This window comes from Squalius cephalus, assembly GCF_949319135.1.
Source record: "Squalius cephalus genome assembly, chromosome: 1".
Lineage (NCBI taxonomy): Eukaryota > Metazoa > Chordata > Actinopteri > Cypriniformes > Leuciscidae > Squalius > Squalius cephalus.
Window position 1 is genome coordinate 12,697,832 of NC_137122.1, and position 24,954 is coordinate 12,722,785.

The 24,954-nt window shown below is 38.4% G+C and overlaps 2 protein-coding genes across 3 annotated transcripts in view; both read left to right on the forward strand.

The window, feature by feature from the left end:
* LOC307162720 (uncharacterized protein) overlaps window positions 1–24,954 on the forward strand; it is a 225,904-nt gene that overhangs the window by 19,953 nt on the left and 180,997 nt on the right. The window lies entirely within an intron of this gene.
* On the forward strand, window positions 7,052–24,489 carry LOC307162878 (uncharacterized protein). 2 transcript variants are annotated; one of them, XM_079878599.1, is made up of 4 exons: window positions 7,052–7,156; window positions 9,787–10,052; window positions 10,435–11,716; window positions 24,032–24,489. In XM_079878599.1, the coding sequence occupies exons 2-4, from the start codon at window positions 9,995–9,997 to the stop codon at window positions 24,111–24,113; spliced, it is 1,422 nt and encodes a 473-aa protein (XP_079734725.1). In that variant the 5' UTR covers window positions 7,052–7,156; window positions 9,787–9,994; the 3' UTR covers window positions 24,114–24,489. The 2 variants fall into 2 exon arrangements, with proteins under 2 accessions (XP_079734725.1, XP_079734726.1); XM_079878600.1 differs by having other exon boundaries at window positions 9,913–10,052.

The following is a 24,954-nucleotide window of genomic DNA, read 5'->3' on the forward strand; positions in this document are numbered from 1 at the left end:
CCCAAAATGCCACTGTTATTTTTTATATTTTTAAATGACAAAATTTGTTTATATATATATATATAATAAAAACTTTGATAATCATAATTAATAAATCGCAAATAACAATATCGGCAATTATGATTTTTGTCATAATCGTGCAGCCCTAAGGTGAAGAAGCCTGTTTATTATTTATTCATTTGATTTTGCAACTGTTTACTGAAATAGCTGGTTTCAATAAAACTACTTTTAACATGTCATATTTGGCTTTGACTTTGACTGAACATTTGCTCTCACTTTGCGGAAAAAATATGTATCGTATATCGATATTCAGCCTAAATATATCGGGATATGACTTTTGGTCCATATCGCCCAGCCCTAGTTGTGGCGCTCTCGTGAACTCATTTTGAGGCCCACACAGAAGAAAAAGAATAGTTGAAAAAAGTATTTTTTCTTTTCTTTTTTTTACGAAGTATTCTCGTTGCTTGATAAACTTAAGGTTGAGCCACTGTAGTCACTTGGACTATTGTAACAAGGTTTTTACAATTTTTTCTGGGCTGGCAGATATCGATTACCCAGCAGTCTATGAAGGAGTGAGCCAGCTCTCAGATTTCATCAAAAATATCTTAATTTGTGTTCCGAAGATGAACGAAAGTCTTACAGGGTTGGAACAACACCTTTAATGCTTTTCATAGTTTCTTTTTAAAAGGAATGTTGTGAACAGGATGTTTCATGTGTTGGTATGTTGTGGGAGTGGCATTTTAGAGTGTTTAGTTTAATTGATGAATTTGTTGAAGCTTGAGAGCATAAATAATTGGTAACTTAGTTGATATTAAAATGGCATTTAAGCCAATTCATAGGTCTTTAATGTGTTAAACAATGTTTAAACGGTATCTTTTGGAACAAAGGATGTTTCTATATTGAATGCTGTGGGTTGATCTTGTTTAATGTAACAGATTAATCCACAAGACATGCATTGAGACAGGTGTAAAACACCTTTTCACAAGGTTGTTTTCTGCAATTTCATTGCAGTTCATTGCAAAAAAAAATTGAATTGTATATAACACCTGATGTACTTGTTACATCATAAGAAGAATGGCATCTACGCTAATGTTAGTCTTTTTGTTTATTCCAAGGTTTACTGAAGTCAGCCGGATCCGGGCCGTATCCAGATCAGGTGGTGGACCTGCGCCTGGACACGTCCACAACGCATCCCTGAAGTGCCAGCCTCATCAGCCCTGTGAAGGCCTCATCGACACTACAGCCATCAGCACTGATCCTCAACAAACTCGTCTCCATACCGGCGTGACTCCGACTTCCAGTCAGATGAAACTGGATAATATTCTGAATGTTCTGATCCAATCTGACTTCTGACCTGTAATGCTGCCTGAATCATAATCATACACTGTTCGTTCTTTGCCCAGAGGAGAACTGAGTGACTGAGCCTGGGTTCTCCCAAGGTTTTTTTTCTCCATTCTGTCACCTGATGGAGTTTTGGTTCCTTGCCACTGTTGCCTTGGCTTTTGGCTTGCTTAGTTGGGGACATTTAATATTCAACAATATTATTGATTTGCCTTACTTAAGGTGAAAGATGACGCAATTTTCTCCTAGAAACAAACTTTGTTGTATTATTTTCATGTTATCACTGTGCTGCTTTGATACAATCTGTATTGTAAAAAGTGCTATATAAATAAAGGTGACTTAACTAATTAACTTATTGTAAATTGTATCAGTGATCGTCAATTTTACATATTTTTTTTAAATCAAATGTATTTTACAAATTAATGTTCTAGTAGTAATTCATTATTTGGTACTGCTGCAGTTTTTAAAACACCACTTTAGTTGGCTGAACTTATTGGGTGTAGTTTAGAAAACTAATCTTTAGTTTGCTGAACTTATTGGGTGTAGTTTAGAAAACTTAACTTTAGTTGACTGAACTTATTGGGTGTAGTTTAGAAAACTAATCTTTAGTTTGCTGAACTTATTGGATGTAGTTTAGAAAACTTAGCTTTAGTTGACTGAACTTAAATTCGAAGTTTACTTAACTAAATTAAATCAGTTCATTGTACTTTATAACTTGTCAGGTAAACTTATCCAAATTTGTCAGGTACACTTTTATAAATAAGTTAGTAAAACTCAAAAAAATCCATGCAAAAAGATAACAAAAAATAATGAGTTAAGTCAACAAAAGATTTTTTTACAGTGTTGTTATATCTGTTAAAGTTACTATTAATTTAAAGATTCATCTCACAGAAAATAATCATCTCACATATTCACATCATCTCTGCCTGAACATTATGGCTGTGATAGGACTTCCTATTAACATAATCTGCCTCATGTTCCCCTATAGAGCAGTGGAGATTGGAGCAATAGACTGCATAGCATGTTGCAATGACTCTAGGGAATCCTATCATAAGATTAACAGAATAATAATAAAGATTTAAAATAATTCTTAACATGTATTATATTGTATAGTACATTTGTGAAATTTGCTTTTTAAAAAAAAAAAAAAAAGTGTTCATGTGATGTCACCCTATCAATATATCTTACTGGCACTTTTATAAAAGCCCTCTTTTATGGACATGGTCGATAAATGTCCGGGGAACACTATTAATGAAACTATTCATGTACTCCTGCAGAGCGAGGACCACCTTGCGAATGTTTCGACAAACCGTGTTTTCCCCTATAGCTTCTGTGCGTCACCCACCGTGCAAGTATGTACCACTTGCAAAAACAAAAAAAAAAACGCAACGCAATACCATTTGCGGTACAGTAAGTGCATAAATTCGACGTGTTAAATTCTTTATGTGCGGCTCAAGAAGTTCGCAAAGATAAGAAATTCCTTCCGCGGAAAATCTGTATCTTTCATACAAGTAACTATCAGGAAAGGCAAGGGGATTTTGTCTCTTTCTCTACGAAGTGCTCGTCAAACAATCTGCGCTGAGATGTCCACCGGATTTGGAAGAAAAGGTGAAGTCATTGCAACAGACACTTGGAATGAGTTACGTCACCTATATGTTTCTTTGCTCTCAGCTGATTGGTCAAACTTCAGTCTGAGATCTTGAATCCAGAACATAGCCTGCCCCGGAGCAGGTTAGCCGTGCAGCGTAAGATACCATGGCAACGAACACCGATTAAAGCCGAGCTACTTTCATAGTACCTAAAACCCAGGGTTGACGGAAACTAAGCTGAAACATAGCTGGCTAGCCACCTAATCCGGCTTCATGGTATAGGACCCAGATCACGTCAAACCGTGTAAATTATTATTGTTATACTTTGTTCTCAAATTGTTAATGTTATCAACACTACGTGACTTATGTATTTAAGGCTATAAATGATCGGCCACCTGCAGCATCCTCACACGCAAAAAAGCCTACTAGCTGGGACTCCTTTATACAATAGTATAATGATGTTATTTAAGCCAGCGCAAATACCTGTGTTTACATCCTGTTTTCGGTTGAAGTCCAAAGTAGTCGATTGCCGAGTTCACGCGCGTGATCAAAGGTAACTAAACCTATGCGCGTGAACTCGGCAATCGACTACTTTGGACTTCAACCGAAAACAGGATGTAAACACAGGTATTTGCGCTGGCTTAAATAACATCATTTTTATTCATATCTTTCACATCTACTGCAGTCAGATTCACTCGTGTTCACTCAGAAGGAATCACTCACATTTTCTGTGCACTTGTAATGACACATCAAGGATGTTTAGAGGCTAAAAGCAGGTTTAGTACTTGCCCCATTGAAGTCAACAGGGTGCAAATTTTAAAAATAGAATAACTCGGTGTAGGCAACACCGATTTTTGTCGTTGTTCTCTGTATTGACAGCACTCCAAATGTACAAAAAAATGAGCTCAATGTTAAAATTGACCGGAGTTCTCCTTTAATAGTTTGACGCAATGGGTTTCAGGCCAGGTATATTGTTTGAGGGCACCTTTATGTTATTGGTGGTTGGGCACTTTTTCATTGATAGACCTCACACTATAACCCACATGGTGCAAGCTTCTATCTCAATTCTTTTGTAGAGCATGCTGGGTAAAGTTACTGTTGTCCACTGTGTGCACAATATTTTAATTCAGAGAAAATTGATGTAGCCTGGCATAAAGTTAGTGTGGTACTTCGGAGCAACAAAAAATACAGTAGCCTACTGTGCAAAAGTCTTAGGCATGTTAATCCAAAAAAAATGGTTTTAAGTTTATTTATATATTTTCCTGTAGCATGTCAGTAGGAAATATCAGTTTACATTTCCAAACGTTCTTTTTGCCATTAATTGTAATAAAGGAAGGTTTCTTCAAGCGTCTCGGAGACGTTCCCGCAGTTTAGTCTGTCTCAGTTTTTTTTGTTTCTTCATGTAATCACAGACGGACTCGATGATGGTGAGATCAGATCATACCGGCTGTTGTCAGACTCCTTGTGCATACAAATCTCACTGGATTAGTACAATTAATGGCAAAAAGAATGTTTGGAAATGTAAACTGATATTTCCTACTGACACACTACAGCAAAAGATATAAATAACTGACTTAAAAGCTTTTTTTGGGGGGGGGGGGGGGGGTATTAACATGCCTAAGACTTTTGCACAGTACTGTATGTCCCGTTGCTTCCTTATCAACAAATTTCAAAAAGCTTTTTCTACCCTGGAGATAATATACCGTCTAGCTTGTTTCAAGTAACACTTATCTTTGCTGGCATTCATAGGTGATTACTAGCCCTGCAGACGCAGAGGCCCAGCTGTCTCTCCCCATCACTCCAAGGATCATCATGCTCAGTAAGTTTTACATTCATTGTTAACGAATCCTTTGAATGTATAGGGCACAAGCAAATAAAGTCTAGTCTGGAAAACACTAGTGAATGCAGTTTGTGTCGTGTCATTCACTGCCTCTGCACCAGTCAGGAACAGCACAGTCACTTCAAAAACTTAAAGGACAACGGTTAAGATTAAATTTTGGACAAATGCTGCTGTCCCGAGAATTTTAGGTTTCTTTCGCTTCCCCCCCCCCCCCCCCCCCCACCAGTAGACTGGTTGTATAGGTGCACTGGAACAGTCCTTCCTAAAACGCATGAAACTTTCATTTTATTGCAGTGACAATTAACAAATGATAACAAAAGACAGTTTTAAAGCATTGCAATGTACAAAGGAAAAGCACAACGAAATTAACGAGTTGAAGTTTGCTGTGCTTTATATATCCTAGGCCTACACGAAGTGAATGCCTGCAATCATTCAGTCATTGATGAATGCACAAAACTTGCAAATTAATAAAAACATTATAAACCCTACGAAACGATACACAATTGTAGTTTAAGTTCGCGCTAAATCTATATTGACCTTTTTTGAAATAATCCATTAAACCTGCTGAGAAACGAGGAGCGTGAACTAAAATGATCAGATCCGCGCGCATGCCCGGGAAACTCATGAATATTCATGTAGGCTCCGCCCACTGCCTCTACAGATGCACAGCTCACTTTTGCTCCACATTTTACATTGATGAATGGTGCAAAAGGGAGAGCGCGCGAAACTTGTCACTTGTAAGCGAAAAACTTACAAGACTCGTTTGAGACTCGTCGCAGCAGATTCAAGCAGTTGTAGTTATGTACTTGTGTTTGTGTTAGAAAAATATACAAGACATTTGTGTGAAGATATTCTACAAGTGTGCAACTCTCATCGGATGAATTCACATGATTTGCGGATGAGCAAAACTTCTCTGTGACTTCACATTTTTTGATGCGGGTGTGTAAATGCGTTTTGTACCATATTCACTGCAGCAACTGTAGCAAAAATGTGAGCGTACGAGTTTTTTTAATTTGTGATTTGTAAATTTGTTAATCTGTAATATTTGTTAATTTGTAATATTTGTGATCTGCACCAAAAATACCTTCATACAAAACGCACAGAAAGAGGCAAGGGTTTATAGTGCTTTAATGAGGTATATAAGGGAAACAGGATTGGTTTAATATATAATAAAAAAAATATATATATATTATTACAGTTTTTCTTAATTGCTAAAACACTAAAACCCATTGGCTGAACAAAGTTCTCAGTTGCCTGAACTCATTTAGCTAACTGTGCAGTCTGTTGTCAATACCTTAAACCATTGCACATGGTAAAACACAATTTGCAGATCTCACTTAGACTTTTCAGCAAAACTCTAAACACGTTCTCATTCTCAAAACACATTCTGCACTCTAATGCACATGTCATCCATACTGGTAAACACAAGTGGCAACAATCAAATACAAATAGAGAACACACGTCATTTATTGAACACAACCACTCAAAACTGATTTAACCTGTTTCAAATGATGCCCAAAGACAAGAAGAAGCACACTGATCACATGTTTACTCCTTTGGTTTTTGTCCCTGTTAGTATTGTATACTGTACAATGAACAAATTGTATGGCCCTGAACATTGTGCTTTTCATTTGTTAACAGCACTGACTGCTCAATAGATTTTGACTGGTTGCAGGTTCATATCAACAAAGAACAAGAATTACAGTATCACAGAGAGAAAGGACAAGTTTGTGAGATGCAGGGTACAGTACTGTAAAAATAGGGGTACTAGGAGGAGGAAGAACAAAAAATAAAATTGCAAAGAGCAAAGCAGAGTAGTAATTTCTGATCAATTTTGAGCTACTTTCTGATTTGTTTTGAGATTAAAAATGTACTTCTCCCTGAGAACTATATGTTTTGAACAACGTGTTTTCTATTTTTTGGTGTATTGTTTACTGACTGCTTGATAGTGTATATCATTTTGATCACTTTGTTTATGATTTGAGAGCAGTGTTTGATTTTGAACACAGGTAAAAACTGCTTTGAGGCGAAAGTTTCATTTTGCGAGAGGAGTCAGAGGTTTTGTAAATAGTGCTTGAAGATGAGGTTTTGTGTTTAATGTTTTCAGAAAATGGAGCAAAGTTTCAGAAATTGTGTTTTAGCTATTGAGAAAAACTGTATTAGTTTATTTGCTTCACTCGGTTAACGCTTCACACTCCTGTCCAGTTGGTGGCGGTAAATGTGCCTTTCAGCTGGTTTGCCAACAGCCATAAAACTCCAAAAGAAGAAGAAGAAGATCGTTTTGAGTTAGTAGTGAGAGTGACCACGGGCAGCACATCGTAGATATTTCTGAAGTGCATAGTTGTCGTCTGTGTCGTTATCTGTGCATGTGTGCGTTCAGAGACATGTGAGTACCCTGGTGTAAATGTTTACATATGTGTATTTCGGTGCCTTAAGTTTTTTATGAGTGTTGTCTATTCTGGGATACTCATTTGAAATGCAGTATGTTAGCATAAAGTTTGCTAGCATTATGCTAATACCTAGTATTACTAGTGTTACACTACTAGTGTGTTTGTGTGTGTACTCACCTGACATTGTATAGTTATTATCGGAGTGTTTACAATGGTTGTGTAATAGAGAACTATGTTTTTGGGTTGCTGAACTGAGACCCAGCAGTAAAAGGCTGTTCTTTAATTTAATAAGGAGCTAATGTGTGTTATATTATTTGGTTATTTGATATAAGCAGCTAAAGTTACTTGAAGGGAAAGTTGTTCTAATTAGCATTTATTAGCTTTACTTATTTCATCATGTCAGCACTGTCGTTTACTTGTATGCTGATATTTTTCTTTGTATTGTTTATTGTAGCACCACACATACTGTACACTCAGGAAGACAGATAATCATCTGCTGGCTGTCAATAAATCCATTGAAGAGCATTAGAGCATTCGATTACATTCTTACCGATGCACCACAGCGGTCACCTATTCTCAACTAGCTACAGTTACAGTCCTAGCTATCAAGTCACCATTACAGACATAAGTGGTTGTTTCACCAGTGTTTGATTAAAATTATTTAAAAATCGAAATGTTATTAAGCTGCAATTTTAATATAGAATATTAAACTAATTTTAAATGCATAGCAATGTTTTTAAAGGACAAGAGACTGCTAAATGTTTTACATTGAGCCTATAATGAGCCACGTGAGACTTTAAATCAATACTATTAAATATGAATAGTGTTTTACTCTGAGAACAATAGTGCTTTGTGGTGATCTTTATCTGATCATTTTCATAAAATGTTATTATTTTAATGACTACTTTTTAGAAAACCACTTTTATGATCCCAGACTAAGGTTACAATTTACATTTCTGGATTGTTTTGAAAGAGTAATAGAAAGTGATGTTTATTTCAAAGTGAATTTATTTTTTTCAGATTACATGATTTGTCAGTGTATTTTACAGTTCTTTGAAGTAGGAAATGCAGAATAGGTGTTCATATTTTACTCTCTTAGTGTTGATGTTGTAATTCTGTGTCGGTGTTGCGAGAGGCAACACTCTTGAAAGTGTCGAACTAACACTTTGAGGGTTGTTCCCATATTTACACTTTTAAAGTGTTGAAATTAAGTATATTGGTGTTGATTTCCGGATTTTACTGTGTAGTGATTAATGTTGTTATTATAAGATCAAACTATATATTTAGATTAATTTGGACATAATGCTGCTGTAATTATTTAGGCTATCTGTAGTGGTTGAGGAAGATGAGTGTCATTGTTTTGTGTTATTGATATTTTATCCATGTCATAGTGTGAGAAATAACAGTATTGTCTTTCAATAGATCAGTTTGTGCTTTTATCATGTATCCTGACTCAAATAATGTGTTTCTAACAGCAAACACTCAGAATAAAGTGAGATGATCTGCTGATAATCCTGAATGGCTTGTGGAATGAGTGTTGATAGTCTGAGGCTCATCAATATTAACAGATCTGCTGAAAACACTCTTTATTTCATGACAATAGTTCCTGTTTTCACCTCATTTATTATGCTGATGTCTTCAGATCTCCTGTGAATTGACACTTAAAGCTCATTTCATTGAATGGAAGTCAGTGGAAGGAAAAGTCTAGTGCGAACGGCCATTAATAATTCAAAACGTTTTTAGTAAAATAAATATCAATCTCAAAGTTGGTGTCAAAATATGGCAACAATGGGATTCGTGAGATTCAGGCCACATTTACACATAGCCGGGTATTTAGAGAAACGAATATCCCCCCCCCCCCCCCCCCCTCCGTTTTCAAAAATAACATTGTGCACACAACATCGTTTTCAAAAAAGTTGTCGTTTACATCAACCCGCATAAATGCGCAGAAGAGCAACATCATGACTATGACAAACCTATGGGCGGCAGTGTAGGGAGAAGGATAAAGCCATGCAGAATCCTCAAAATCGACAACAACGAATAGCACAAGCGACTTCCTGTTCCTTTCAAAACAACAGAGCGAGGTTCGTTTGTGTGGACAGACAGCGAAGCAAATGCAAACAGGCCAAAAGCGTTTGCACAAAAGTAAAAATGAGTACCACCTTAACAGCATCCATGATCAAACAGTAGCCAAACAAACTCTAAACATAGGGCGCTCACATGACGTAAGCGTTTTCTGGCGCATAATGTGACGTTTGAGAACCTAAAACCCCGTTTCTCCCAGTTGACACATAACCGGCGTTTTCAGAAATCTCCACTTTGGCCGGAGTTTTTAGAAATAATCGTCTTCTGGGATAAAAACGGCGTTTTCGTGTAAATGACAGGCCAAAACGCAGGGAAATATCTGCGTTTTCCCATTGTGTAAACGGGGCCTCAGATTCGATAATGTTTTAAAAATAATAATTGGAAGATAAATTTACCTCATACAAGGAAAGTTTCAAGGACATATAATCAATTTATAAAAATGCATTCTGCAAATGATCATATTATTTTAGAAGTGCCATTTATTTGTTGCACAGAAGTGTCATTTAGTATAAAAACAAACTCAGTAACTGATATATTTTAGATTTTGGGCAGATCAGCTCCTCCCACACCAATTGCATCATCAACAAAGCTCCTCCCACATCAGTCGCATGGTCAGTGAAGCTCCTCCCACTGTAATTCTCCAATAAATGCTGTAAATTCCCATCAGCTACAAGTGAAGACGAGCATCAGAGCATCAGGAAGAGCTGAAATCTGCAAAGACTGAGTTTATTAAAGAGGACAGTGAGAACATGAGTGATCCAGAACCCTGCAGAATGAAACACACTGAAGATCCTGAAGAACAAAGAGGTTGGTGTTTATTCTTCATTCATTCATGATGCTGAAGAACATTCATGTTAGAAACATTCAAGCACTTCATCACTTTTAGATAAACAGTTCAACTATGAAATGGTACAGAAGGTTCTGGGTTTTCTTCAACAAATGTTCAGTAAAGGGAGGTTTGAGAAATTTTTATATTGATTATCAACATCAGATCAAGCTAAATACTATTTTAACTGATAAATAATCAATTTATAAAAAGGCATCAAATTATCATAATATTTTATAACTGTTGTCTACTTTCTACTATTACTTTAGGGCTCACTTTCATGTCCTTTCAATTTATATTTCTTTCAATCAATTATTTTGATGTACTGAACATTTTATTTAATACATTTTTCTTTCATGTCAGACCTGATGGAAGTGAAGGAGGAGAGTGAAGAACTGAGTGAAGTGAAGGAGGAGAGTGAAGAACTTAGTGAAGTGAAGGAGGAACATCATGTCAAACCTGGAGAAAAACCTTTGAGTCGCTCAAAGACTAAAAATACATTTTTAAAGAAAAGAAGAGCCAAGAACTCTTTCACCTGCACTCAGTGTGGAAAGAGATTCACAGCCAAACAAAGTCTTGAGATTCACATGAGGATCCACACTGGAGAGAAGCCGTTCACATGTGATCAGTGCAGCAAAACATTTCTTAGGGCATCAGCCCTGAAGAGACACCTGACAGTTCATATGAAGGAGAAGCCGCATTCATGTTCTGTGTGTGGAAAGAGTTTTTCACGGCGTCAAACTTTACATGCACATCAGAAAATACACACTGGTGTGAGAGAGTACATGTGCTTTGAGTGTGAGAAGACTTTTATTACAGCGAACAGTTTAAAACTGCACCAGAGAATTCACACTGGAGAAAAACCTTACAAGTGTTCACACTGTGACAAGAGATTCAGTCTCTCATCACATCTGAAAACACATGAGAAGATCCACACTGGAGAGAAGCCGAACACGTGTGATAAATGTGGAAAGAGTTTCTCTATTAAAAGTGTCCTGAAGATACACATGAGGATCCACACTGGAGAGAAACCATTTAAGTGTGATAAATGTGGGAAAGATTTCAGTCAATCTTCACACCTTAAAGGACACATGAGGATCCACACCGGAGATAAGCCGTTCTCATGTGATCAATGCGGCAAAACATTTGTCTGGGCATCACACCTGAAGACACACCTGATAGTTCATACGAAGGAGAAGCCGCATTCATGTTCTGTGTGTGGAAAGAGTTTTTCACTGCTGCAATATTTACATGCACATCAGAAAATCCACACTGGTGTGAGAGAGCACATGTGCTTTGAGTGTGAGAAGACTTTTATTACAGCGAGCGATTTAAAACTGCACCAGAGAATTCACACTGGAGAAAAACCTTACAAGTGTTCACATTGTGACAAGAGATTCAGTCAGTTAGCAAATCTGAAAACACATGAGAGGATCCACAGCAGAGAGAAGCCGTTTAAGTGTGTTAAATGTGGGAAAGATTTCAGTCAATCTTCACACCTTAAAGGACACATGAGGATCCACACTGGAGAGAAGCCGCACACGTGTGATCAGTGTGGAAAGAGTTTCTCTATTAAAACTCACCTGAAGCGACACATGAAGATCCATACAGTGGAGAAACCACATCACCACAGTCTGAGATCACAGTAAGTAGTTTATGTTCATGTGCTGAGCAACAAAGTCTCTTCTGTGTAAGTTAGACACACATCACCCTATAGCCAAATCTCTCCTCTCCACCTATAGCCTGTGTGTGTGTGGTGAGCACAGGACACTTTGTTGATTGATATCTATTAACTTGCGCTCTCTGACAGTAGGTGGCGCTCATGTAAAAGCAGAAATAAAGCACTATACAGGGCTCTAGACTGCGAGTAAATGGAAATTCATTATAATCCATTATAAAGCTTGGAAGAGCCAGGACATTTTTTTTAATATAACTCAGTTTGTATTTGACTAAAAGAAGAATGTCATACACACCTAGGATGACTTGAGAGTGAGTAAATAATGGGCACTGACTTGGAAACCAGGAGAAACATTGTGCCATGAACAAAAAAAGTTCATGAAGTTTTAAGTTATAAGGGTTTTAAGTCCACAAATCACAAATATTCCCTGTGGATTTAATGTAGTAAAGCTAAGTGTAACCATGGTATTGTGGCAGAAATGGACAAATGTTTTTACATTATTCATTTCAGGGTTCATACATCCTTTTGAGAGTAAAATTCAAGCACTAATCAAGCACTTTCAAGTCCATCACACTTTTTCCAGCTCTTCAATTTTTTTAATATTATCCAGTTTTAATGTGATGACCAAAACCATGATTTGTTCATCCTTAAAAGATTGTTAAACTAAGCATTGATTGTTAAACCATTTGTAAAATTAAATGTTTCAAAGTGTAGGAAAAAACAGTAGACCGAAGATTTAAAACTACAGTTATACTTAAGAGTAAAGAGAATGGAATATGCTGGGATATTCGCTGGAATATGTATGTATTGTCAGAAAAGTAAACAAATCAATGTATACATCATCGCAATTACCAAGTCCATCTCATCTGGCATGTTATGAGAATTATTGATAATGTTTTAGAAACTCATCTCTGTTTATATGACACATTAGTTACAGTTTCTGTTTTCATAGACGTTAAATGTAGGTTTTAAATCCTTCATGGGTAACACTTTACAATAATGTTCCATCATTAATAAATAACTATGCAGGAAGTAATGAAGGACTAATGAGTAGTTCTGCATTAACACTCCAGTTACTTACAACCCCAAATCAGAAAAAATTGAGACACTGTACAAATTGTGAATAAAAACAGAATGCAATGATCTGGAAGTTTCAAATTTCAATATTTTATTCAAAATACAACATAGATGACCAGGGCTTGACATTAACACGCGCTCATGGCGGGTAACATATGATTTTGCCGCTCATGATTTTGCTCATGGCGGGTAACATAGTCACTCCAACTAGCCACTTTGGCGTGTTGAATAATTGTAGTCTTTTCAAATGGCATCTGAAATAAGTGTGAAACTACGACACTACAACTCCTGTGAGTATTAGGGCTGTCAACGAATATTCTAAATTCAAATATATTCCAATAGTTTAAAAAAACAGAATTTCGAAGGTGAAAATGAATATTCGAATGTGGAAAACGCCCGTGGTAGCAGAGGCTGTCTGCTTTGCGAGTGGGCGCGCTGCCTGAGGGGTCAGGGACAGGTAACAGGAAGAAGCTTAACATGAAACAGAAACATTACTAAAGTGTAGAGGCTACTGTACTGACTGAATAGATACTGAATGAATAAGGTAGGTTAGATACAGCAGTTTCATACACTGCAGGCTTCCACTGGTTTGATTATTTACCGTTTCATGTCAAGGAAAAGTTCCATGTTTACCACAGCACAGCTCGCTCGGAGCTTCTAAAACTTCAATGAATATAATAATTGTTTCAATCACTGAATGAAGCCTGCTATATGAGAGTCACGACCTTACATTGCTTGCACAAAACTCTAGATCAGCACTCAACATTTGCTTATTGTTGTTGTTCATTTAAACCGTTATGCGCAGAGAGCGTGACTCCTCATTCGTGCCGCAAGACCTCCAGATACATTGACTTTTAACATTGAAATCACTCGCGCCAGACACTCTATTCGCGTTTGCAGACATCCCAACCTACAAAAGTTCATTTCAGGGAGTTATCCCGAAGAAAAAAGAAAAAAAGAGGAAGGAGGACAAGGACATTTCACCACAGAGTTGTTGTCCCTAAAATATATAAAATCATAATACATAATTTATATAGGCTATAGGCCTATGCAATTATTTGTTCATAATGTTACAATATGTAGATTACGTTTAGCCTACTATTTATAAGCTGCTTATACTATTCATGTAAACTGCTTTTATTTATATTCCATTGCAGCTTTAAACAGGTCTAAGGAATAATATGCACATTAATGAAATGAAACTTGTTGAATTCACCTCAACATGTCTTATCATTTAACCCGCCATGGGCAATGCTGAAGTCACTGTTACAAACTGTACAGCGTGCAAGACTTTCATTTTGTTTTGCTCTTATAAGACAGGGGTACACTTTCATGTAGTCTGCCGTAAAATGTATCTTATGCTTTCGTTTTTTGCATGTTTTTTTGTGGCACTCTCCCTTTGCCATGGCGCTCCTGTTTCTAGATAGCCTACACTGAACTGATGATTAATTCGGTTCGGGAGAAGAAATAAAACCCGCCCACACTGACAATTGATTGGTTGATTTACCGAAACAGGCCAATCAGATGCTCTCTATCTTCCGTGCGCACACACGCAAGATCTCTCGCTCCCTCTCCCTCTTTGCTGTGCACACCTATGTGGCGACATATAATACATAATACATGGTTTTATTTTAAAAAAGAAAAAAAGCTTTACACTGACTGCACACAACCTTATCAGAGCTAATGATAATGACCTGTATTGTTATATATTTATGTGATTTGAGTGTGTACAGTGGTTTTACATTTAAAAGGGTTGTAAATCTAGTTCAAGTAAATTTTAGCACGCCATAGTCAACTTTTATCAGGTAATTTCACAACAACAAAAATGTGGCTAGTAAAAATGCTGTGTGGCTAGTAACTTTGGAAAACCACTAGCCACATTGGCTAGTGAGCAAAAAAGTTAATGTCAAGCCCTGTAGATGACATATCAAATGTTTAAACTGAGAAAATGTATCATTTTAAGGGAAAAATAAGTTGCTTTTAAATTTCATGGCATCAACACATCTCATGCCAACACATCTCATGCCATGTGCACATCTCATGCCAAAACATCTCATGCCATTTCCTCCTAAAAGTTGGGACAAGGCCATGTTTCCCACTGTGTGGCATCCCCTCTTCTTTTTATAACAGTCTGCAAACGTCTGGGGACTGAGGAGACAAGTTGCTCAAGTTTAGGAATAGGAATGTTGTCCCATACAGGCTTCTAGTTGCTCAACTGTCTTAAGGCCTGTTCACATATCGCGTCTTTTGCGCGCGAAGTTCGTAATTTCAAATGTAGGCGCGCGGTATGCGCGCTCATAATGGAAGCGACGCGGTCGCGGTGCGACGCGCTCTTTTTTTCCAAGCACGTCCGCGCCGCATCGAGATAAAAACATCTAAACTTTTCAGGCGCACCGCAGGTCACGTGACAAGAACCAAGCTTAGCAACGACAGACGCCTCCGGAGCGCAACCACCCGAGCGCTTTGCAAAAAGGAGAACGCGGCGCGCCTAGCGTTTTCTATGCGTTTTTAGGCGCGATATGTGAACGCCGCCTTAGGTCTTCTTTGTCGCATCTTCCTCTTTACGATGCGCCAAATGTTTTCTATGGGTGAAAGATCTGGACTGCAGGCTGGCCATTTCAGTACCCGGATCCTTCTTCTATGCAGCCATGATATTGTAATTGATGCAGTATATGGTCTGGCATTGTCATGTTGGAAAATGCAAGGTCTTCCTCTTTAGTCCGGATGACATGGTGTCCCAGTTTTCCAAAAAGAACTTCAAATTTTTATTTGTCTGACCACAGAACAGTTTTCCACTTTTCCACAGTCCATTTTTAATGAGCCTTGGCCCAGAGAAAACGCCTGCGCTTCTGGATCCTGTTTAGATATGGATCCTTTTTTGACCCATAGAGTTTTAGCCGGCAACGGCGAATGGCACGGTGGATTGTGTTCATCGACAATGTTTTCTGGAAGTATTCCTGAGCCCATGTTGTGATTTCCTATACAGTAGCATTCCTGTATGTTATGCAGTGCCGTCTAAGTGCCCGAAGATCACGGGCATCCAGTATGGTTTTCCGGCCTTGACCCTTACACACAGAGATTGTTCCAGATTATCTGAATCTTTGGATGATATTATGCACTGTAGATGATGATAACTTCAAACTCTTTGTAATTTTTCTCTGAGAAACTCCTTTCTGATATTGCTCCACTATTTTTCGCCGCAGCATTGGGGGAATTGGTGATCCTCTGCCCATCTTGACTTCTGAGACACTGCCACTCTGAGAGGCTCTTTTTATACCCAATCATGTTGCCAATTGACCTAATAAGTTTTCAAATTGGTCCTCCAGCTGTTCCTTATATGTACATTTAACTTTCCCGGCCTCTTATTGCTACCTGTCCCAACTTTTTTGGAATGTGTAGCTCTCATGAAATCAAAAATGAGCCAATATTTGGCATGACATTTCAAAATGTCACCATTTCTCTACTCACTGTATACCAATGATTGCACTTCCAATAATGGTTCCATCAAGCTGATTAAATTTGCGGACGACACTACATTAGTCGGCCTTATTAAGGGCAACGACGAGTCTGCTTACAGGCAGGAAGTGTCTAAATTGGTTGCGTGGTGTGATGAGAACAACTTGGAGCTTAATCAGCAAAAGACAGTGGAAATGGGGATAGATTTTCGCAGAACACCCGCCTCTCTTCCACCTCTAATTATCAAGAGCTCTGTTGTGAAGAAGGTGTAGTCAATTAAATTTTTAGGCACTGTTATCACAAACAACTTGAAATGGGAGAAAAACAGTTCCTCCATTCTTAAGAGAGCTCATAGTGAAATGTTTTTTCCTGAGACAGTTAACTAAACTGAATGTTTCCAGCTCTGTTCGGTCTAGATTTTACAGAGCCACTGTGGAAAGCCTTCTTTCAGCATCTATCACTGTTTGGTTTGCATCGGCATCAGCCCAGGCGAAGGTCAGACTACAGCGCATTGTGCGTACAGCAGAGAGGCTGACTGGACAGAGGCAGCTGTCACTTAACGACCTGTATGAGGCCGGAGTTAGGAAGAGGGCAGCTAAAATTGCTGCTGATCAGTCCCATCCAGCAAGTGACATTTTTAGGCTGCTTCCCTCAGGAAGAAGGTACAGGGTGGTGAGGACAAGGACCTCACCCCATCTAAATAGTTTTTTTCCAAGAGCCATTTCCCTTATGAATAGCTGATCCATCACTATTTTTGGACTCTTATCTTATCTTATCTTATCTTATCTTATTACTTCCTGCAGTCACTTATTAATGACGGACCATTATTATAAAGTGTTACCAGTTGTTGTTTATTCTTGATTCCTCATTCATTCTTCATGATGAAGAACATGCTGATGCTCACCAGATTTACATTGTTTCATGACCAAACTAGTGTTTTATAACACAAATCATCTTCATGACATTAAAATAGATCATAATCGTGCTCAGCAGTTGTTGACCAGATTTGATGAGATTAAAATGACTGTTGAACTCATCACTAGCCCCGTACATGCACACTTTTTAGCTATTCTGATTGAGATCGTTCTGATTGACGGATTCCGGTTGACTGTTTACATGGGACATTATCTAAACCGATCAGGTGTTTACATGTGCTGACGCTTCCAATCGAAATCATTTTGTGACATGCGCACACAGCTTGTCTGCCGGATCTGGAAGCTCATTATTTACCACTTTTTCAATCCTGTCAAGATGGTGCATCACTTAATCTTCGCGTTAGTTGTACGTTAGGCATTAACCGTGTTTCCACTGTCGGGCCAGTGCGAGCCAGGGCTTTAAATGTGCCGTGCCAGGCTAATAGCCTCGCGCCAGTAACGTTCGCACCGTGCCCAAAATCTGCTGCGTTTCCACTGTCGGGCCAGAAGCTCCACAGCGCTCCACTAAAACACGCCCGTAACACGCCTCTCTGGAACAACGTCACACTAACCCATCATTTCACCAATAAAATGAAAGTTTTATCAGAAAACTAATTAGAAAGAAATCACTGGAAACAGCGTGATCTCAAAACAAGAGCGACCGTTTGCTGGCATTTTTGTTGTTTAATTGAATATTTAAAACCCAAGAATAGATGTTTTACCACAGGTTTACAATAAAAAGCGATACATTGATCATAATGAATTAATTTGTGTCAAAATTGCACATTAGTCACACAGAAATAAAGTGGTTTACCGTTTATGACGTTTGTGAACATTCACAAAAGAAAGAGGACACACAATTATTCAGTCGCGTCTGTTTCTGTTTATTTGGTAGCCTAGAGCAGCGGTCCCCAACCTTTTTTGCGCCACGGACCGGTTTAATATCCGACAGTATTTTCACGGACCGGCCTTTAAGGTGTGTCGGATAAATACAACAAAATAAAATGATACGAACAGCATAAAAACTGGGGTATTTTTTAAATATTATAATAAACGTGAATCCGATGTGTAGGCCTGCTCGCAACTTTATTAGCAGCGTCCATGTAACATCGCGCCAACAACATAACATGAGTAACATCCTCTCTGCCCCCTAACGCTCTCTGGTCGCTATGGTAACGTTTACATATGCCTTCAAAATAAGATACACAACAAAAACAAATATAAAGGGCATGAAAAAAACTACTCACTATAACGCTGCATCAGTGGGAGCCCTGAGCCTGTTTCATTGTAACGAGACGGTCCCATCTAGGGCTAATGGGAGACAAGGACACCCGAAGTGTGTTGCTTATGTCCAGTCTACTCCGTAGTTTTGTTTTGGTTGCAGTCACTGCCGAAAACCCCGCTTCACACAGATATGATGTCGGAAATGGCAACAGGGTTTTCAGGGTTTTCAACACTTTTATCCAGAACACCGGCATAGTTGTTGTCTCGAACATACTTTTAAGGCCGCCGTCATTTGCGATCTCCAGCAGTTGATCTTCTTCTTGCACTGACATGCTGGATTCACCTGGTTTGTTGACAAATGGGTCGCGAATCCATTCCTTGGCAGTTCGTGGGTCTTTTGTGGTTGGGAAGTAGCGCTCAAACTCTTTTAAAAGTGAAGACAGGTGATCGTGCACCAGCTGGGAGAATGAAGGCTCGGCCTCAGTCTCTTCCAAAATCCCCGCCAATGTTGAAAACATGTCAAATATACCTCTGTTCACGCGCCGTCCCCACAAATCCAGTTTGGCTTTAAATGCAGCTACTTTATCAGCCAACTTGAAGACTGTTGTCATTTTCCCCTGAAGTGACAGATTGAGTTCATTGAGCAGGTTGAATATGTCGCACAAGTAAGCAAGTTTTGCGACCCATTCCTCGTCACTGAAATGTGCTGCCAGCGGTGACTTTTTTTCTGAGAGAAATCTCTGCAGCGGCTCTCTTAATTCAAACACTCTGGCCAGCGATCTCCCTCGGGATAACCATCTTATTTCTGTGTATAAGAGAAGGCGTCTGTGCTCCGCGTCCATCTCCTCACAAAGCTGCTCGAACAGACGCGAGTTAAGGGCGTGTGCTTTGATGTGGTTAATAACTTTAACAACATCATTCAATACACTGTTAAGTTCCGGTGGCATTTTTCGGCTAGCCAGCACTTCCCTGTGAATGACACAATGTGTAGACTCACATTCAGGTGCAACCTCTTTAATCCGAGCAGTTAAACCAGACAGCCGTCCAGTCATGGCAGCAGCTCCGTCTGTGCATATGCCAACACAAAATGACCATTTCAATTTTCCTGATATATAGTCATCCAGCGACTTGAATAGTTCTGCGGCTGTGGTTTTGGTTGGCAACGATAGTGCACATAACATATCCTCATGCACATCCTCCTGATAAAGATATCGCACATAAACAAGTAGTATTGCCTTGTTGTCAATATCTGTAGACTCGTCAACCTGGAGTGCGTACCACGGTGATGTATTTATCCTCTCCAACAATTGTGTTTCAATGTCCTCTGCAATTTCGTCAATGCGCCGAGTGACGGTGCTAGCCGAAAGAGGCACCTGTGCTATCTTTTTAACCGCAGCGTCTCCTAGAAGTTCACGGCAAATGTCTTTTGTGGCGGGAAGGATCAATTCTTCACCAATAGTGAATGCCTTCTTAGCCTTAGCAATACGGTTAGCCACCAAGTATGATGCTCTCAGTGCACTCGCATTTATTGATGTGGTGGCCCTCAGTAATTGCTTCTGGCCTTCTTGTTCACACTTTTTTCGTTCAAAATACTCAAAAGGCTTGTCTTTTAATGCGGGGTGCTTGGTCTCCAAGTGGCGAAGCAGTTTTGAAGGCTTCATTGCCTCATTAGAGAGCTGGTTGCCACATATTATGCAGAGCGGGCTTGGTGCGTGTAAATCACCTGTTGCGATAAATCCATATTTCAAGTAGGACTCCTGGTATTGTCTGTTAAATCCAGCTTTCTTTTTCTTGGAAGTCGTAGGCTCTTCTTCTGTCTCCTCACTGGGCCGTTTCCCCTTCGCAAAGAAACTTGCCAGAGACGTTTGTTTTTTACTCATTTTGCTAGCTTGTGGGTTTATTTTTAGCGGTAGCGTATCACGTGACCGTGACAAGCGTTGCTATGCGCCGAGTCATAGACGGATGTAACGGAGAGAATTTGAAGTAGACGATCTTAGCAGTAGTGAACTCCCAGAGAGAAATGCACATTTCATACGGATTACATGTGCTAAAAGCAAAGAACAGTCGGTTTTCTTTCGTTTTGAATTGTTCTGTTTAAAAGTAGACATTTCAAGCTTTCTATATTATGTATCAGGCCTGTGAGGCAAGTAGGCTTACCAGTTCAGTTTTCAGGCTTACCTCCATTTCATTATTATCTATTTTCTACTACATTTAAAATTAAAATTAAGATACAATTAATACAAAACGAAATAAAATGTAAAGACTGTTTCAGGTCTCTGTGCAAGTTTTAAAGCAGTCTTTTAGTGCCGCTAGCGCTCACGTCCGTAACGGAGAATTGAGACAATCTGTAACAATGTTTTTTTTTTTGTGAAATAAATTTCTAAATAAATATAATTTATAGTCCAGTGTAGGGCCCTATGAAATCCGTTTTATTTTTTCTCAAATTCCGTTTTATTTTATTTTTCAAATTCGTTTTTTTTTTTTTTTTTTTTTTTAGCCCTTTCGGATTTTTCGGATTTGCTTCTTTTCTTTTCACTTCTAAGCAGTATTGACCTTTAAAAATTCAGTTACACAAACTCACAATTCAGCTTTTTTATTTAAACTGTTAATATATTCAGCAAAGCACATTCAAAATTCTCCAAAATTCAGCCAAACCTTCAACAAATCTCTGGCCAAAAATAACAGTAACTTAGCCTTTAAATCATTTTTCACAGAGAATGTTTTATAAAAAAAAACTCACTCACATATTTAAGCCTTTAAATAATTTTTATAAAAAGAATGATATTAAAAGCTAAATTACTGACATTTACAAATACAATGCATATACGCTTATCTTTTATTATTAATAGTAAAATTCGGTCCGATTTTCCCGTGGCGTCTGTCGTTGCTATGCAACCATGCCCCACAACGACAAAGAAGTTTTAGTAGCTAATAGATTTCCACCACCGAAAAATGCTTGCTGTAGCTCTGCTACAAGATTTATTTACGGAGAAGAGAAAAACACCATGTTGACTGAGCTTTCAATGTTGTTATACGGAAATGGTGAAGTTGATATGTTGGTTTTTGTCACATGAACTGTGGTGCGCTTGCGGCATTCTGAAAAGTTGAGGTGTTTTCATCTTGCTGCGCCTGGAAAAATGAGCGCGTGCGCGTCGCTTCAATTATGAGCGCGCTTGCTGCGCGCCTACATTTGAAATAACGAACTTGAGCGCGCAAAAGACACGACATGTGAACGGCCCCTTGACGAGCTAGTTACCTCCAATCAGGCCACAGAGACCCCTGCCATAGACAGTAAAAGATACGCAACAAGAAGAAACACTAGTGGTTCACGCTTGTGCGCATACTGAAAAGCGTGCTGTTTGCATCCCTACAACTGTATTGACAGATGTCTCTCTATGTGGCTCTGGGTTTTGGTAGAGACCTTTATACGTTTGTTGTTTTAAACTGAAAAAATGAGAAGTTAAAAAAATCGTTTATTTAATATGTCAACAAAATATATGGAAATTCCGTGCGTATAAGAGAATTCCGTTTTCATGTGTAAATTCCGTGATTCCGTCCGCGTTTTCCGCATCACGGAAATCATAGGGCCCTACCAGTGCGACTTATAGGCTATGTTTTTTCCTCTTCATGACGCATTTTTTGACTGATGCGACTTATTGTCCGGAAAATACGGTAAGTTATTTATTCTTTCTGTGCGGCCCGGTACCAAATGACCCACGGACCGGTACCGGTCCGCGGCCCGGGGGTTGGGGACCCCTGGCCTAGAGGACATTTAGAAAGAATAATTTCTACAAATATGCCACCAGAAATTTGACCTGAGGAGCTTTAGCACTCTCTCCCAGAAGGATACAGTTATATTTAAAAGAGGATAGTCCAGTATAAAGAGATAAAATAAAAATACATATGATTTGTCTGATTTCTTCAAGCGTTCATATTTACCATGTTTACTATGGTAATGGTTAGCGCCAGGGGTTAAAGTGGGCCGGAACGGTCCGGAACTGCGTTCCGGCACCTCAGATAAATTAATAAATAAATAGATTAAAATAAAATAAAATCAAATCAAATCAAATCATTCTCATCAAATTCAATGATTCTCATCATTCATCAAATCAAAACTGAATACCACCCCCTGGCCCGCCTTCACAAACACGCTTCCCGACGTTACGTTCTCAGTCACAGTTCTCCTGTCTGATTTAAGTGCATCTACACCGGTTCACGCCTCCCCTCCCCGCTGAACGCCAGCGATTACTAATGCGTGAATGCACTCACGGTGGTTGAGCGCGCTACAGTTAATTTCAGGTTCGATATTCGCTGGACATTTGTTTTCCCTTGTAATATATTTTATTATGTAGCCTATTATTTATTATTATATTATATTTATACATGAGAATGCTTTGTTTCCACAGCGCTTGATGCCTAAGGGAAAGTCTGCCAATTACAGCAACTGCGTTAAACGTAGACTATTATTTGTATTATTTAAAATTACTTTTAACATTTAAAAACTGACGTTTTCAAATTACACAGCTTGTAGAAGGTTCCTATTGGCAATACTGACTTAGGCTACAGCTTTCCTGGTAGCCTTGAGTCAATTAACTCGTCTCAGAAAATGATTCATAAAACATATAAATATCAGTTGATCCTTTGTTTACTTTCTTCACTGACACAGATGAAAATGAAAAGACTATCAGTCAAAGTTCAGCTTTAGGAGGGGAAAAAATAGGGCAGGATAAGAAGACTGAGAGAAAGAGAAAGATGAAGATGAGGAGAGAGCAGGTGTTGACAAATATCTAATGACAAAATTTTAAAGCTATTTCTTTTTTTTTCTTTTTTTTTGCACATATGTAGGTCAGAGAAATCCAAAAATTTCTCGGGGGAGCATGCCCCCGAAGCCCCCTAACTACCTCACATTTGAGTCAGTTTTGACTTCACATTTTTATCTTTACATTTACATTGTGAAAAACAAGGTTGTGTTCCATATCGTGGTGTTCAGCAATTTTAACATCATCATATCAGTGTAGATGTAGGTGGACCAAAATAAAAACATTAAAATAAGTATTAAATAAGTATTGTGCCACAGTGACACTCTTGTCCCAAAAAGTATTACTATACCACAATACTCAATATGTTGTCCCACGTGAGTCATTTTTCCCTGTTGCACCTACACAAAATTTGAGGGTTCCCCCACCTGCCAAATCCCACTTTAACCACTGGTTAGCGCGCATAGTTTTTTGCATCGGGTATAAATATTCCTACCTTATACGGTGATCAGAATCCACATCGGATCACAAACAGAAGGCATTATGTTAGCTGACGTACGCTCAAAGTAATCGGATCAGCTCGTTTACATGGTGTAATCTGTCGTTTGATCGGTTCATGAAAAGGTTTATTCCACCCCCTTCAATCCGACTGAAATTTCAATCGGTTTGAGCATTTTTATTCCGATTGAGGTGTTGACATGGAGCATTTTCATTCTGATTGGACTTTTAGACTGGTTATAATCGGAATACAATGCTACATGTAAACGGGGCTAGTGATCTTGACTTTGAGCTTCACTTTTCATTTCACGTTTGTCTCTCATTTGAAATCTCACTTGATTTAATGTTTCTTTTAGACCTGATGGACGTGAACGAGAAAGGAAAAACAGAAGCCTAAAAAACTCTTCACATGTAAATCAAGTCTCAAGATTCACATGAGGATCCACAGCAGAGAGAAACTTTACACATGTGATCAATGCGGGAAGAGTTTCACTCGGGCCTTCGTTCTGAAATCACTTCTGCCTTCTCATTCAGAAGAAGAGCACCAGAAAAATTACACTGGAAAAAATCTTTCATGTTCAGGAGCTGAAGAAGAGGCTGTAACACTTTTAACAGAGACATGAATCTGATATTAATTTGAACTCATTCATTGTTTTTCAGAGATCAGTCTCAGATTAGTCTCAGTCTCAGATCAGATCGGATTAGTTTTAATTTTTATTATTTTTTTGTTCTTCAAGTTATGATTGATTAAACTCATTATAATTTTATCAACAGCTTGTTGTTATTGTCCAATTTTATTGTCTGCTGATTCTTCTTGCTTCAGGAATAATTCCATCATTTTCAGTTCTGAAAGCCAAGTATTACGTTTTCTTCTGGGGCTTCCCAGCAAACACAGAACGTTCCCCTAACGCTGGTATTTGGTTCCTGTTTGGTTATTGTTTTGGGAACTAAATAATAATGTTCTAGGAATGCTCTTTTTTATTTTTTTGCAACAATAGAATAATGTTCCCAAAACATTGCAGGATAGTTATTTTTAACAACAGAGAATTTTTTTGTATTAACATAGAAATAGTTACTAAATATCGAATGTTCCCCAATGGTTATTGTTTATATAAATATGAAAACTAACTTTCCAATTAAAACGCTGCAGATGTTTTTGTATAATGACCTATACAGAGCTCTGAAACTAGTTTATGCAGTATTTAATCAAATGTAGCTATTAGATAAATCAAAATTCATTATATTGTGAATGTGAAAAGCACAGAAATCATAAATTCTG